Source organism: Gekko japonicus, unplaced genomic scaffold (assembly GCF_001447785.1).
Source record: "Gekko japonicus isolate JY-2015 unplaced genomic scaffold, Gekko_japonicus_V1.1 scaffold281, whole genome shotgun sequence".
Taxonomy (NCBI): domain Eukaryota; kingdom Metazoa; phylum Chordata; class Lepidosauria; order Squamata; family Gekkonidae; genus Gekko; species Gekko japonicus.
Window position 1 is genome coordinate 844,564 of NW_015174281.1, and position 14,707 is coordinate 859,270.

General features: G+C 46.3%; 1 protein-coding gene across 2 annotated transcripts in view; it reads left to right on the forward strand.

Moving 5' to 3' along the window:
- Positions 1 to 12,069, forward strand: part of UAP1 (UDP-N-acetylglucosamine pyrophosphorylase 1) — a 31,789-nt gene extending 19,720 nt beyond the window's left edge. The window contains exons 8-11 of one of the 2 annotated variants that reach the window (XM_015423853.1): positions 321 to 509; positions 2,664 to 2,711; positions 6,613 to 6,679; positions 10,548 to 12,069. In XM_015423853.1, coding sequence (XP_015279339.1) covers positions 321 to 509; positions 2,664 to 2,711; positions 6,613 to 6,679; positions 10,548 to 10,640 — 397 coding nt within the window. In that variant the 3' untranslated portion in view covers positions 10,641 to 12,069. The remainder of the gene's footprint in view (positions 1 to 320; positions 510 to 2,663; positions 2,712 to 6,612; positions 6,680 to 10,547) is intronic. The other variant, XM_015423854.1, reaches the window with a different exon arrangement.
- The last annotated feature ends 2,638 nt before the right edge of the window (positions 12,070 to 14,707 follow it).

Below are 14,707 nucleotides of genomic sequence, written 5' to 3' on the forward strand. Positions count from 1 at the left end.
ATGGCGGGGCTTGCAAGGATCATTCGTGGATTTACTATGAGACTGTCTTGGGGATCAGTGGGTACCAGTTCTGGTCCATTGGGAATCTGCTCAAGGTACTGTGGTGTTTCTGGCCTCATTCCATTGCCCCATCTATAGGCTGTTGTGTTCTGTGTCTGAAGGCTTCGAACTCCAAGGAGGCTCTAGGTAGGGTTTCCATTGCAGGCCTTTCCTTTCCTCGTCTGAATCCTTGTCACTCTACATGGCATCTGAGTTTATTACTAATGCCCAGGCGTAAGTTTGCACGTACCAGACCCACTTCTGCTTTCTGTCCCATCCAGGAAGTTTGTGGTATACGAGGTGCTGCGAGAAGATGAATTCTCCCCGTTAAAGAATGCAGATAGCCAGAATGGCAAGGACAACCCCACCACCGCTCGTCATGCCCTAATGTCGCTGCACCACCGCTGGGTCCTCAACTCTGGTGGCCACTTTGTGGACGAAAATGGAACCCGCCTCCCTGCTATTCCCTGGTAAGTTGTTCTTGGCCTTCCTCCTCCTTTTGCCTCTAGTTCTTTGTAATCAGAGCATGGGGAGGGGCTGTGGCTCAGCTGTAGAGCACCTCCTTTGTGTGCAGAATTCCCTAGGTGCAGTTCCCAGAATTTCCACTTAAACGATGCAGGTAACAGGTGAGTCTGAAAGCCCTCTACCTGAGACCCCTGGAGAGAAGACAAATACGGACTTTGACAGACCCGTGAGGTGGGATGCAATCACTCTTTGCCTGTGTTTCACATACCATGCTGCAGATGTCTCTGGTGCTTAATTCGCCCCCCCAACCTGACTTCTTTTGCGTAGCTAAAGCCATTGTACTGTGTGTGGGATTCAAAATTGCAGATGCAGCTGTGGTGAACATCTTGAAGGTCCCTGGGTTTAAGGGTGGTGGGGAAAGGAAGAACCCAATTGTGTAAGGGCAAGCTCCAATGCTCCCTCGTTCAGACTTGGGCCCCACGTTATCAAAACTGCTGGAGAATCTCCCCCATAGACCTCATCTTCCCAGCACATACCAGCCTCTCCTAGCCGAGGGTGGTACCAGCAGCAAGCAGGTTCTCTCCTGGGTTGAAAAAGCTAGTAAGCCGCCTTGGGTGCTGTATTAGACTCCATAACTGCAAGCAAAGCCAATCTGTGAGCCTCCAGAGTGCTGACGTGAGTGAATCCAGAAGGAGCTCTTTTGTCCTTGGAAACTGTTGAAGGCAAATTAGGCAAGGTGGAGTGGGTGTCTGCCTTCCGTAGCTGCCTCAGTTGGTTGTACTTTCTGCTTCATGATGTATAAACCAGTCTCAAGATAACATCCTTGTTACAATAGTCTGAGCTCTTAAAAATTTTAAAGGCACCCGGCAGAGAAAGCAGGATAGCTGCTCTTTCCAGGCCAAGTGCTCTACTACACTGAGCCCCCCACCCCTCCTTAAACTCTGGGCATGAACGCAGCTTGGTGCTGTAGCAGCCTGCACCCTTCGCCTTGGATGCATGTAGTCTGATGCAAAACTTGCCAAAGCGATGAAGGTCCAGTTCACCATTAAGTGTAAATGTTGATGAACTGGAGTTTGTGTTTACTCCAGGCAGAGCTGGGAATCATAAGAACATAAGAGATGCCAATGTTGGATCAACCCAAAGGCCCATCCCGTCCAACACTCTGTGTCACACAGTGGCCAGAAATACCAGTGTCATCAGGAGGTCCACCAGTGGGGCCAGGACATTAGAAGCCCTCCCACTGTTGACCCCCCCCCAGCACCAAGGAGACAGAGCATCACTTGCCCCAGAGTCCCTATCTATACCTTGTGGCTAATAGCCACCGATGGGCCTCTGCTCCATATGCTTATCTAATTCCCTTTTGAAGCCGTCCATGCTTGTAGCCGCCACCACTTCCTGTGGCAGTGAATTCCATGTGTTAATCACTCTTTGGGATCAAAACAGTAATCAACCCGAGGTTTTGAATCTTGGGTTGTATGGCTTGTAAACTCTGTTTAATCAGAATGCCTGGATTCCGCTGTCATGGTGAACTAGATCTTGACCAAACCAAGAACGGTAGTAACAAGCTCTGTGCACAGAGGGAGGAGTGAGGGGCCTGGAGGAGCACAGCAACAAGCTGTGTTTGTGCGCAGCTGAATTTCAGTTGCAGCTTATCATGGTATCTGAATGTAAGTAGCTCCAGGTAGCAGATGCTGGGAAAGATACCTGTCAGTCATCTTCCTCTGTCCGTACTTCCCTCAAGGGATCTAAAATTCTGGATCATGGGACTTGAGTGGTCGAGTAGGGGATTAGCCTTGATTGTTTTGGGGGCAGGGGGAATCCTGGTAGTTAAAAATGGCATCCACGTGAACAAGGAACAATCTGAGACAGGTTATCTTAGTTAGAAATCACGTGGCTTTTCAGAAAGGTGGACAAGATGTCTGGCAGTGGGACTGAGTGCAAAGTTCAGGCAAACTTCCTTTGTGTGTGTGTGGAAGGTTCTCTATTTTACAAGTAAACTCTGGGGGTGAGACACAGCTGATTCAGCCAACAGCACTTCCCAGCTCCCCTCCAGATATATTGAATTGACTTTGTTTCTAAACCCCATATGGAGTGTGTGTGTGTGTTTAAATTGACATATCCTCTTAACTCTGTTCATCCTTTTTCTTCCCGCGGGACAGCTGCACAAACGGAAGGTCAGATGTAATCCAAGCTGATGTCAATCACAAGTAAATATACCCTCCTGGACTGTTGGGGGATGCATGGTAACGGGGCTCTGCTTGTGGTCAGACTAACATCTTTCCGCAGCATGCAGGATCTTCGCGCTGAGCTTGGTTTCACAGAGGAGGGTCATTTTGTCGCTGTGATAGATTTGTTTCTCAGTAGCTGTCCCTGGAACTGTAAGCTGGGTGGGTGACTGACTGAAGGGTCCTGTAGCTACTGCTGGTTGCATTTTGAGATGAGTTTGTAGCTTGACCACATTCCTTTGGGGAAATCTGACTCTCTGCAGGGCTTGACTCAGAACTTCCAGGAGTTGGCTTCTTGTTCCCTTTAGCAGCTTTTGCTTAACAGGAAGATAGAAAAGCATGTTATTAGATCTGAATTCATTTGGATTTTATTCTTTACTTGGCCAGAAAGCTTGTGTGTGTGTGTGTATAAATATATATACATGTATAAATATATAAAAGCTCTGATTCACTCTGAGTGAGATATCCATCACAAAAGCACAGCTACATTGGGGTGGGGAGGGGAGGTCCATGGACATGAGAAATGCAGTGAAGACTAGTATATTTCATTGGCAGTCGAAATCAACACGACACGTGCTGTTTCAGCGCATTCTTAAGATGCATCTTGTTGATGGACGTCCCTTATGAAAAGCAGAATTTTCCACTGAATCCAACCCTAGATCTGCAGCATAGGGATCTACTTTTGTTTCTTAGGTGAATGCCTTAACTTGTATGCTGTCCTGACTTTTGAAAAACTGAGCATACGCTGGGTTGGATCCACTCCCATCCTGCCTAATTCCCCGCTTTACTACTGCCCCCACTCCCACATGGCTCTTGTTCTTGTCCTTGTCCTGCCTGTGAGTCCCCTTCACGAAGGCGCCGCTCCTGCTGTATTAATATTATTATTGCCTTGTGCAACCAGGAAGGTTTAGCTCTCCAGGGACTAGTTTGAGCCAAGAACCCTCCTGTTGCCGATCTTTGCATCTACGAACTTAGAAAACTTTGGGAGTCCTGGGGAAGAGAGAGGACTTTCTTCCTGCATCTTCCGTCTGCCTCAGTTTAGAATACCCAGTGACAGTACTGGGCTTTTTGTCCTCTTTGTACTTGTGCAAATTTGCACTTGAGATGTATTCTTTTGCACGCTGTTACTGTGCCAGTTGTAGACTAGTGCAGGATTCACTGGTGTTCAAAAGAGCGGAAGGTGACATGTGAAAAGTTCAGAATAATTGTTTTAACTGCAACTATGTTTTAATGTAATTATCTGTTTTTATGTGAGCTGCCCTGAGCCAGCTTCAGCCGGGAGGGCGGGATAAAAATCTGAAAAATAAATAAGCAGAAGACCTTCCAGAGGGGGAGACCCACAATCACCTGGCTTGGATAAAGGCAAGCAGATTTAAGAGAAAGCGGGCATGTGATAGATAACGGGAAGCACTGGAGAGTATACTAAACATGGCAAGCCCAACATTTTTCAAGTTGTAATTAAGTAATTCTGCAGTCTAAATGCAGCCAGAGGAACTGGGGCTTCTGTGCAGACTTCTCTAACATATTCTTTCATCTAAGAGATGTCCCTGGGTGTTACTTGATATAGACCATTGTAGTATTAGTGTCACAAAAGCCTTTGTAACTAATACAGCTGGCTTGCCGGCTGACGCCGGACTTACACAGTTCTAGCCACAGCAGGTCACAGGGCTTCTGTCTTGTGCAATGCTTTTTCTTTTTTTTAAGCTATTATCAGATGTGTCCTACTAGAATGAGTAATATGGTCAAGGTTTTCTGCCAGATCTGTGAATCTGCCATTCTGGAAGAAAGCTTGACGTTTCATTGGGTCTGTCAAGTACCCTATCAGGAAGCCTAACACGGACGGTACTCCTTTTTACAAGACACACGCACATCTGCACACACGTGCATTGGCATGTGACTGATGAGATGAATCTGATAAACTTATAACGTCTAGTCTCAAGAAGCAAAGTGGATTGTTTTCCTTTTTTTAAAGTTGGGAATTCTGGCCCAGCTGTAGTGACCATGTGCCTCAGTTTCTGAGCAGCGTGCAGAGCGTCCGCTACAGTTTGGTTCCAGACAACATTGAATGGTGTCTGAGCTCTGAGCCCATTTGGAAAGAGCATTGGGGTTCATGAAACCATCCATTTACCCACTGATAACTTACGATAGTGTTGCACAAACAGCTCTTGGCAGGGCAACTCTAGCAATCCTGTAAAGCAGCGATGTGAGTTTCACCATCACCCTTCTGCTTCTTCATACCTCTAATCAACTACAGATTGTGTGGGTAGAGACTCCGCCCCTTTGCAGGGCTGTATAGAGGGCTCCACAAGTGGTTATGCGCACACCATAATTTAACACTTAATGTGGCCTCCTGTATTGATCCTGTATAATGTTGGCCAAATGCCTTCGATTCCTTTCTGGAAATCCTGTAAGATGCAAGCCAGAGTAGTGCCTCTCAGAGTGGTGGTGCTCTTGGCTTGTTCTGCTTGAGTGTGCTTGAATGTCCCCTATCTAAGCCTTCCTCAGGGTTCTTTGTCCAAGAGACGCATCCTTGTAGTAGGAAGACCTCATGCCTCAGTGGTAGAGTTTAGCACGGAAAAGGCCCAGATTCATTCCTGAGAATCTCCAGTTGATTGTTGTTTTTTGAAGACCTCTTTGCTTTAATCTGAAGAACTGCCAGTATGGGCTAGGTAAACTGCTTGGCTTCTACCAAGCCAGCGTCATACCCATTTTACAGCTGGGTTAACTGGGCTAAGAAGTCCAAGGAGTTACTTCTTGACTCAAACAAAGGGGCTGTGAGTCTCTTGTGAAACTTCACACTGGTAAAGCCCTTCAGTGTAGGTAAAAAACCACGTTTGTGAATGTGCTCAACAAGACTGGTTGTCTTGTTGATTCAGGGAAAAGGAGAAGAATGTTTTTTAAAAAAATGGTCGAGACTTTGTAAATGGATAGACAATAATGTTAAAGATCAGACTCGAATGTAATTACTATAATACGGATATTATATATATGTATAAAGAAAATCAATAATAATAAAAAACAAGACTGGTTGCCTTAAGTTTTATCTGCACCAAAATGCTTTCCATGAACAACAATCCTTTGGGCTATCGATTGGTTCGTCTGCCTCTTAACAGATGAACCAGTTTGTTTGATGACATTGACATAAATTAAGCATGATCACTTTTTTTCCTTTTGGAAGAACAACAATAAATAATGTAATTGAATGAGCAAGACCAGTCAGTCCTGTTGAGTGTGTAAAGGGTGGCTTTGATATTTTCTTGTTCAGTCCCTGTTACAGTGACCGCCCTGGAATCAGAACAGCCTCAACAAATACTGAAATACGTTTTTAATTCTTAGCCTTGCTCTAACTTTGGCTGATCTGCTGATGCCACCCCCCCCCCCCCCCCCCCCCCCGAGTTTAGCAATCCTGGAAATTCATAAATGTTTTGAAGTGGCCCAGATGTACTGGGCTGAAGACTTGAAGTGGCATTTGGGTGGCTTTTAGCCACTCGTGCGCTCTGATTAACAACTTGTGCTGCGTGTGTGTGTGTGTGACAGAGAGAGATAGAGACGTGCACGTGGAAGGGGTGCTGTGCTTCAAACTCCTGCTTCTTTTTATCCATCACTGCTGGCGTCTTTCTCTTTTTTTAACAAGCGGAAGAAATTGTGGCCTGCACTTAATTAAACCCTGTGAATCCAGATGCTGGGCACTTCTATGTGGACTCCTTCTACGCTTTTTTTCCAGCACTGGGCTGTTTCCTTGGCATGAGTGCTAAATCAGCAAAGCTGTGCAAGAGCCCTTTCCAAGTGCAAAAGGGGTGACATTTCAAACCATCATAAATATGTCTCTTGCCTTAAACGGTTGTGTTTGTCTTTCCCCTCTCTTCCCCCCCTTCTTCTTTAGTCTGAAGGATGCCAGTGACTTGCCAATTCAGTGTGAGATTTCTCCTCTCGTCTCCTATGGGGGTGAAGTAAGTCATTATGGGTGCTTTCTTTTCGTTCCTGTTCACATCGGTATTTTTCTTATTGTTATGCTTAGGGTAGGTTGAAATAAATGTTGCACGGGACACCGGGAATTATCTTCTGCACAAGCTCCGTGGAAATGGAACTGGTACAGAGGATGCAGATAGAAACAGCATCTTGGACTTCCATCCTGAGATGGGTGTGGTGGGCTTGGTGCAGCTACTTCATTAAAAAGAAGGGAGAAATTTGACAGAGGAGAGTTTCATGAACGTCCCTAATAAACAAACCACATTGAATATGACCCTAATTGCCACCTCACTAAAAACAAGAGCCTTTATTGGTAGCACATGAACACACTCCTAAAAACTCTTAAGGTCCAAATGAAGTTTGATAAGAAAAATCACAGGAGATAATTAATGAAATGTAATGAAAGTCTGAAATGCTAGTTTTTGTTTGAGACTATGATGTACCCAATCTGGCCAAATGGACTTGATTTATCTTTACGAATATTGAAGTAAGGCAGCCAGTATCATTCCTGTATTCATTTTCCTTTTTGTATTGATAATTGTAGAAATGACTATTAAGAAAATTAGTAGGTATTATGATCCTTGCTGTAGCTAATGTTTTATTGGTTAGTGTTTTAGTATTCACCATTTCCCTTTCCCTGTGTAGTATTTGTAGTAATAAAGCAATAAAAAAGTTATTTAAAAAAAATGAACACACTTGAATCAAATCCCAACATGCTCTTCAGAAATCAGACTGCTTTTCCAGAAAGTGGTCTTTTTCCCTCTTCTCCACTTAAATCCAGTAAGGATTGGGCCCAACAAAGAAGCCCTCTGCAGAGGAAGTTGTACAGTGGGAAAAAACCACCACTGAAAAGGCCCTGCCTCTTGTTTCAAGTGCCTGTGATCAGGCTGGTACAAGGTCTCACCCACCAATCTTAGGAAAAGATGGGCAGAGCCAGATAATTCTGTAGGTGAATAGGCAAGGAGGCTGTCCTTAAAACAAGGGGAATCCTTTGCATGCACTTAAGATGATGAGCATCCAGTATCTGAATCTAATGGGATTAATTCATGTATGAAGCTTTTGGTTTGTCGTCTCCACACACACACACACACACACACTTTTGCTGTGCTATCCAGTAAGTGGTGCTGGGCAATGCTCCTTCTAAGCTGGGGAGACTTGTGAACAAAATTTCTACTTTGTGAGCTACTGGCATTAAAGTTGTGAGCGAGCGATTTGGCTCCTGCATAAATGAGTTTGCTCTGGAGCCCTCCTTCCTGAGCTGAGACAAAAATCTGTGAGCTGGAGGCTAAAAAGCTGTGAGCTAGTTCACGCTAACTCAGCTTAGAGGGAACACTGGTGCTGGGTGCAAAGAGAACAGCCACGTGAAGCCCGGTACTCTCCAGCTAACTTAAAGGAGAGCAGCTTCTCTACTTGATACAACCAAATCAACAGCCATGCCGATGGAGTTTGTGCCGGAGCCCCCATAGAGTACACTATTCACATTTCATATACTTGCTGGAGGGGGGGGATTCATTAGTGGGGCCCACCGCTAATGCATGGTGAGTACTTGTGTGGCAAAGCTCCTACTGCACCACAGCCCTGGGGATGATTGCTGTGGGGATATGCTGTTAGAGGGGGCATAGCATACCCAAAGCGACTGGCTCCACATGTGTGGAAACCCCAAAATGGAGACTTAGACACACAATGATTTATCCTGGGTTGGCAACATGGAAACGGCTGCTTCCTTATGGGCATAAACACTTAAGTGCTCCTGATATAGGCTTACCAAACGCCGGCGGGGGAAATCTATTTCCTGGCAGGATGCGTGCCGCGGGGGACGGCTGTGCGCGCTGCACCCGCGGTCGCCAGGATGTGACTCCGCGTTACTCTGGCAACGGGACCCCAAACAGCCCCGTTGCCAGAGTAACGCGGAGCGTCACATCCTGGCGACGGCGGGTGCAGCGCGCACAGCCGTCCCCCGCGGCACGCATCCTGCCAGGAAATAGATTTCCCCCGCCGGCGTTTGGTAAGCCTATCCTGATACCCTTATCTGGTTCATACCCCGGATAACCCTTTGGGAGTCACTAATCCAAATTACAGACAAGGAAGCGAAGCGGAGCTCACAGGCCTAAGGCTACCCATCAAGCTCCTAGCCAAACAGGAATTTGAACCCAACTCTACCAGGTGTCCCTCTGACTAAGGAATATAGCTAGAGGTGCATGAAGTTATGCGGGGTGGGAAAAGTGGATAGTCTCCCATAATACTGGAACTCAGAAGCATCCAGTTAAGTTGATGGGGCAACAGGCTAAAGGAAGTATTTCTTCACCCAACAACAAGAAGAAGAGATTGGATTTATACCCCACCCTTCACTACCCAAAGGAGTCTCAGAGCAGCTTACAATCTCCTTTCCCTTCCCCTCCCCACAATAGACACCCTGTGAGGTAGGCAGGGCTGAGAGAGCTCTTGACAGAAACTGCTCCTTTTCAAGGACAGCTGTGCCAGAGCTTGTGACAGGCCCAAGGTCACATCAGCAGGTCCAAGTGGAGGAGTGGGGAATCAAACCCGGTTCTCCCAGATTAGAGTCCGCGCACTTAACCACTACACCAAACTGGTAATTAAATTGTGGGATTCATTGCCAGTGGATGTATCCACTGCCACTAGTACTGATGGCTTTGAAAGGGGATTAGAAAGTCGATTCATTTGGAATGTGGTGTTGGAGGAGGGTTTTATGGATACTGTGGACCACCAAAAAGACAAGTACATAGGTTCTAGACCAGGGGTGGCCAAGCTTGCTTAACGTAACAGCCACACAGAATAACCGTCAGATGTCTGAGAGCCGCAAGACATAAACAAATATTACACACACGTTTTTATTGGAAAATACGCAAATTTGCTTTTTTAAATTAGCATTAAAGTAGACTGTGTGAAAGAGCCACAGGTGGCTCCCGAGCTGCTGCCGTTTGGCCACCCCTGTTGTAGACCAAATCAAGCCTGAACTCTCCCTAGAAGCTGAAATGACTAAACTGAGGCTATCATACCTTGGTCACAGAATGGGAAGACAAGAGTCACTGGAAAAGACAATAATGGAAGGAAGAGTTGAAGGCAGCAGGAGAAGAGGAAGACAAAAGGAGGCCACGGCCCTCAGTCTGCAAGACCTGGACAAGGCTGTTAGCGATCGGATGTTTTGGAGGTTATTAATTCAGAGGGTCACCATAAGCCAGAAGGAACTCATAAAGGAGATGTCCATTGGCTCTGGCTACACTAACTAAAGGGCACCTCCATGTCCAGAGGCATTAAACCTTGGAATACCAGTGCTAGGAGGCAGCATCAGGGATCTCGGCCTCTATGACCTGCTTAGCCCTCTATAGCAACTGGTTAGCCAGTCTGTGGCAGACTAAATGGACCACTGGTCTGATCCAGCAGGGCTCTTCTCAGGACTTTTTTTTTTGTAGAAAAAGCCCAGCAGGAACCCATTAGCATAATAGGTCACACCCAACAGCAGAAACGCATTAGCATATTAGGCCACACCCCTGACAGCACAGCTCATTAGCATATTAGGCCACACACCCCATGTTACCAGAAGTCTGGTCATCCAGCTGCACCCACCTTTTGCTTCTTATTCTGTTGACTTTGTTTGGGGTCAAAACCCAGGGCTTTTTTTGTAGCAGGAACCCTTTTGCATGTTAGGCCACACACCCCTAATGTAGCCAATTCTAATGAGTCTCTGCTGTTGGGTGTGGCCTATTATGCTAATGAGTTCCTGCTGGGCGTGGCCAACTTGGGAGCCAGCCGGAACTCCGTTCCTGTGTGTTTTGGCCCAAAAATAGCCCTGGCTCTTCTTAACTTCTTGCTGCTTTTTTGTTTCATTAGGGCCTGGAAGAATTTGTGAAGGACAAAGAGTTCCATGCTCCTTTGGTTATCGACAGGAATGGGGTTCAAGAGCTGGTGAAGAATGGAGTGTGAGAGGCCCCGTGAAGATCCAGAACGTTATGATCCTTCTTGTCACCCAAGGGGGGGATTTCCCCCCCCCCTTCACATTGAATCCTCTCAAACTGCAGGACTTGGTTGCAATAAGGGGCAGGGAGAACCAATCCCTCTGTTCTTGGCGTGTCTATTTATGTATATATATATTTAATTTAAAACAAGCTAAAATAGCTCATCTATTGCCTTCCATGCTGCATTCCATGCTGCAGTGCTTCAAGTCATAATGGTATTTTATATTGAAATCTCTATCGTTTACTTGCAAAATGTCTTCTATGGTACGGGCGTTGATCTGAAATTTTAAGAGAAAAAATGCTGGGCTGGATCACAGGCATCTGTCCAATGAGTGGTGGCGCTTCCCTCTACCGCAAGGAGGGTTCGCCTGATGCAAACACTGCTGCTAGTGGGAGAGAGATCTTGGGATCCTGCCCACTGTGGGCAACTTCAAATGGGTCTGGAGTTTTGTATCTGCTGCCCATGTTCTTTTGACATCAGCTGCACCTTGCGGAGGTTGCACGGCTGAAAGAATAGGAAGGGAAATAAAGGGAAAATTCATTTTTCCTCCTGCATGGACAGCATGTCTCAAGGTTTTTGGTCTCTGAGTTGTCTGTCTAAAATGTGCTTGACTATATGCTCACCCACTTTTCCAGTCCACTGCTAGCAAAAAGTTCCACTGGTGGAGTTTGGTGCATGCAACCTGCTGTAGAATGTGAGCTGCAGTGGACTGGGGTGTTGTCCTCAGCGAGGCCATTTAGAAGAGGATGGCAAAACAAGGTTACTTACCTGTAACTGTTGTTCATCGAGTGGTCTTCTGTGCAGGCACGAATGGCGGACTGTGAGGTTGCAGGCCTGCCATGGGGGAACGAGCTCCCAAAGGGCTTAGAATTTTCCAGGGTCCAGGAGCTCTCCCTCCTCTCCTCCATCTTGAGCCCTGCTTTTCCCACCCAAAGGGTCACATGATGGTGGGGAGGGCGCTCTTCCCTCCGTTCTCCCTTCATCACCGTGAGGTGCCAACAGCAGAGCAGTCCACAGTGGGGAAAGGAGGGAGGGACGGAAGAGCACTCGGTGAACAACAGTTACAGGCTTCTGTGCAGTCCCACATTGGGAAAACAGCAGGTAAATGTGGGCTGGTCAGCGAAAGATTGATTGGAGCACTGCCTCTATGTCCATGGAGTAGCATTTGATGAACATTGAAGGCGGCGACCAGGTTACTGCTTTGCAGATGTCGTCCAGTGCCAGCCTGGGGAAAGAGGCTGCATTGGAGGCCTGGGTCCATGTGGCCCTCAATGCAATGGAGCATGGCGTATTCCATTCAGCATAGGCCAACCTTATTGCTGAGACCATCCACCTGGAGAGTGAGCCGAAGCAGGTTTTGCCTTTATTATGGCCCCTAAAGACTATGAAGGAGCTGCGGTGGCTCAAGTGGTTAAGACGCTGAACTGCAGACTGTGGATGGTCGGTAGTTCAGCAGTTCGAGACCCGAGTGCGCCACATGATGGAGTGAGCTCCCGTCTCTAGTTCCAGCCCCTGCCAACCTAGCAGTTCGAAAGCAAGAAATTGCAAGTAGATAAATAGGTACCATTTCAGTGGGAAGCTAACAGCATTCCGTGCGCCTTGGTGTTTAGTCCCGCTGGCCACATGACCACGGAAATGTCTGGACAGCGCTGGCTCTTTGGCTTTGAAACGGAGATGAGCACCGCAACCCTAGAGTCGGACTCGACTGGCTTTTGAGCAAGGGAACCTTTACCTTTAAAGACTATGAACAGATTCCATTTTTGCACGGTCTAAATAAAAGAGCAGTGCCCTCCTAACATCAAGCGTGTGCAAAGTTCTGAAGGTGGAGATGGAAAAAAGACTGGGAGAGTGATGTCTTGGTTTGCATGAAAATTGGAGAGCACCTTGAATAAAAAGTGCAAACTGGGTCGCAACGCTACCTTGTCAGCATGAAATTTAATGAACTCCCCTACTCCACGTGCTGAAGTAATCGCCACTAAAAAGACTGTTTTGTAGGAAAGGAAAGTCACATCAGACCTTGCTCGGGTTTCGAATGGTTTATGCATAAGACTTGTTAAAACCAAGGACAAGCTCCACTGCGGAGTTGGAGGGACAACAGGAGGATACAAATTCAGTAAACCCTTTAGAAACGTCTACGATTCAGGTGCCAAAAAAATTGAGGCCCCATTCAGGTTCTTGTCAAAAGCTGATATTGCTACTAAATGCACTTTAACGGAGGAGGAGGCTGAGCCCCCCTCCTTCAAAGTCAGGAGATAGTAAAAAAATATCAGTGTACAGGTCTCAGGGGAGACTCCTCTCTTAGATGCCCATACTGAGAACCTCTTCCACTTTGCCGCATATGACCTAGTGGATGGCATGTGTGAAGCTAAGAGTGCCTGCTGCACCCTGTATGAAAACCATGCTGTTAGACTCAATGACCCTACATCTGGGTGCAGAACGGGTAGTAGGGACTTGTGTAACCCTTTGGGCGTCTTCCATAGAACCAGGAGCCACATTTTGCAAGGCCAATAGGGGGCCTAACAGGATACATGTTGAATGGTCGGCTCTGAGTTTTGCGATTAACTTGTGGACAATACTGAGAGGCGGGAAGGCATAAAAAAGGTGTCCAACCCATTTGAATTGGAAAGCGTCCCCATGGAACAAAAAATGTGGCACTTGGTGGTTAATTTGGTAGTGAAGAAGACTGTGTCTAGGAATCCTTTTTTCCCGTGTAGCTGTGGTTGATTTACCACATGTGGTCCACTAGACCTTGCTGCAAATGCTCAGATTTATCTTCAAGGAAACCCCAATGACCAGTCCATAGGTAAAGGTTTATGGCACCTGTAGCGTTGTCATGACCCACTTATAGGAAACCTTAACAGAATCCTAATAGTTCTCCTTCGCTTTCAGCACTGGGTACTTCTCCAGATCATTGACCATTTTTGTTGAATACATCCCTTTTAGCAGAAATCAGCAAGGAATTCCTGCTATTAATATGGGATTCTGTCGAAAAACTAAAAGGCAGAAGCACAGAAGCATCAAATCCTTATTCCAGCCCCAAAGAAAATGGGATCATGACACCCACAGCTCAAGTGAGGCTTCTTCAACAAGCTCCTTTGCATAGCTCTCTCAACTTTCTCCCTCCAACCATTTGGCAACACCCAGGGAAAGGCAGGGAACTTTAAGTCTCTTAAGCCAGGCAGTTAATTTGGCAAAATACTAATGAATTCTTCTAGCCACACCAACTGAACCAAGGCAGGAAATTGTACATTCTCTCCCAGAGACACGAGTGAATAGCATGTCTCTTCTGCATAAAATGTATTTTTATTTATTTATTATTTACATTTCTATCCCGCCCTCCTCGGAGGCTCAGGGCGGCTTACAAGGCATATGGCTGAATAAAACAATAGAACAATACAAAATATTAAAAATACATCACAAGTAATGAACAATTTTGGTGCTCCTCTGAACCCCTTCCAAGTTCAGATTCCTAAAAACAAGATGGCCGTCCCCTAAAACGTCCCATTCTCACCCAAGATTACAGTGACTCATTCACATGAAGATGCTTCCTGATAGTGGTGCATAGTTAATAACTGTCTGCTGCTTTCCAAATGACTTCTCCCAATTAATTATGAACCCCAAGCCCTCTAAAGTTGAAATAAGGTGTAGGTGTGCCTGGAGGAGCTCAGGGGATGTGGTAGTGAACAACCAGTCATCAAGGGTAGATTGTGCAACCCTGTAACTTGAAATGTACTATTACCACCGAGTCACATTTTATGAAAACCCTCGATGCCGCTGCCAACCCAAATGGCAAAACGGTGTACTCATAGATAGTGCCATTGAACAGAAACCTTAAGAATTTTCTACATGAATTATGTATAGAAATACAGAAGTACGCATGTTTGAGGTCCAAGGCTGCAAACCACAACTCCCCTGATAGAAGCGGTAGGACCTCATGAAGGGAAATCATCCTAAACTTCAATACCCGTGGATGCTTGTTGAGGCCCCTGAGATCTAGGATGCGACATTCTCCTCCCCCTTTTTTGTCTATAGCA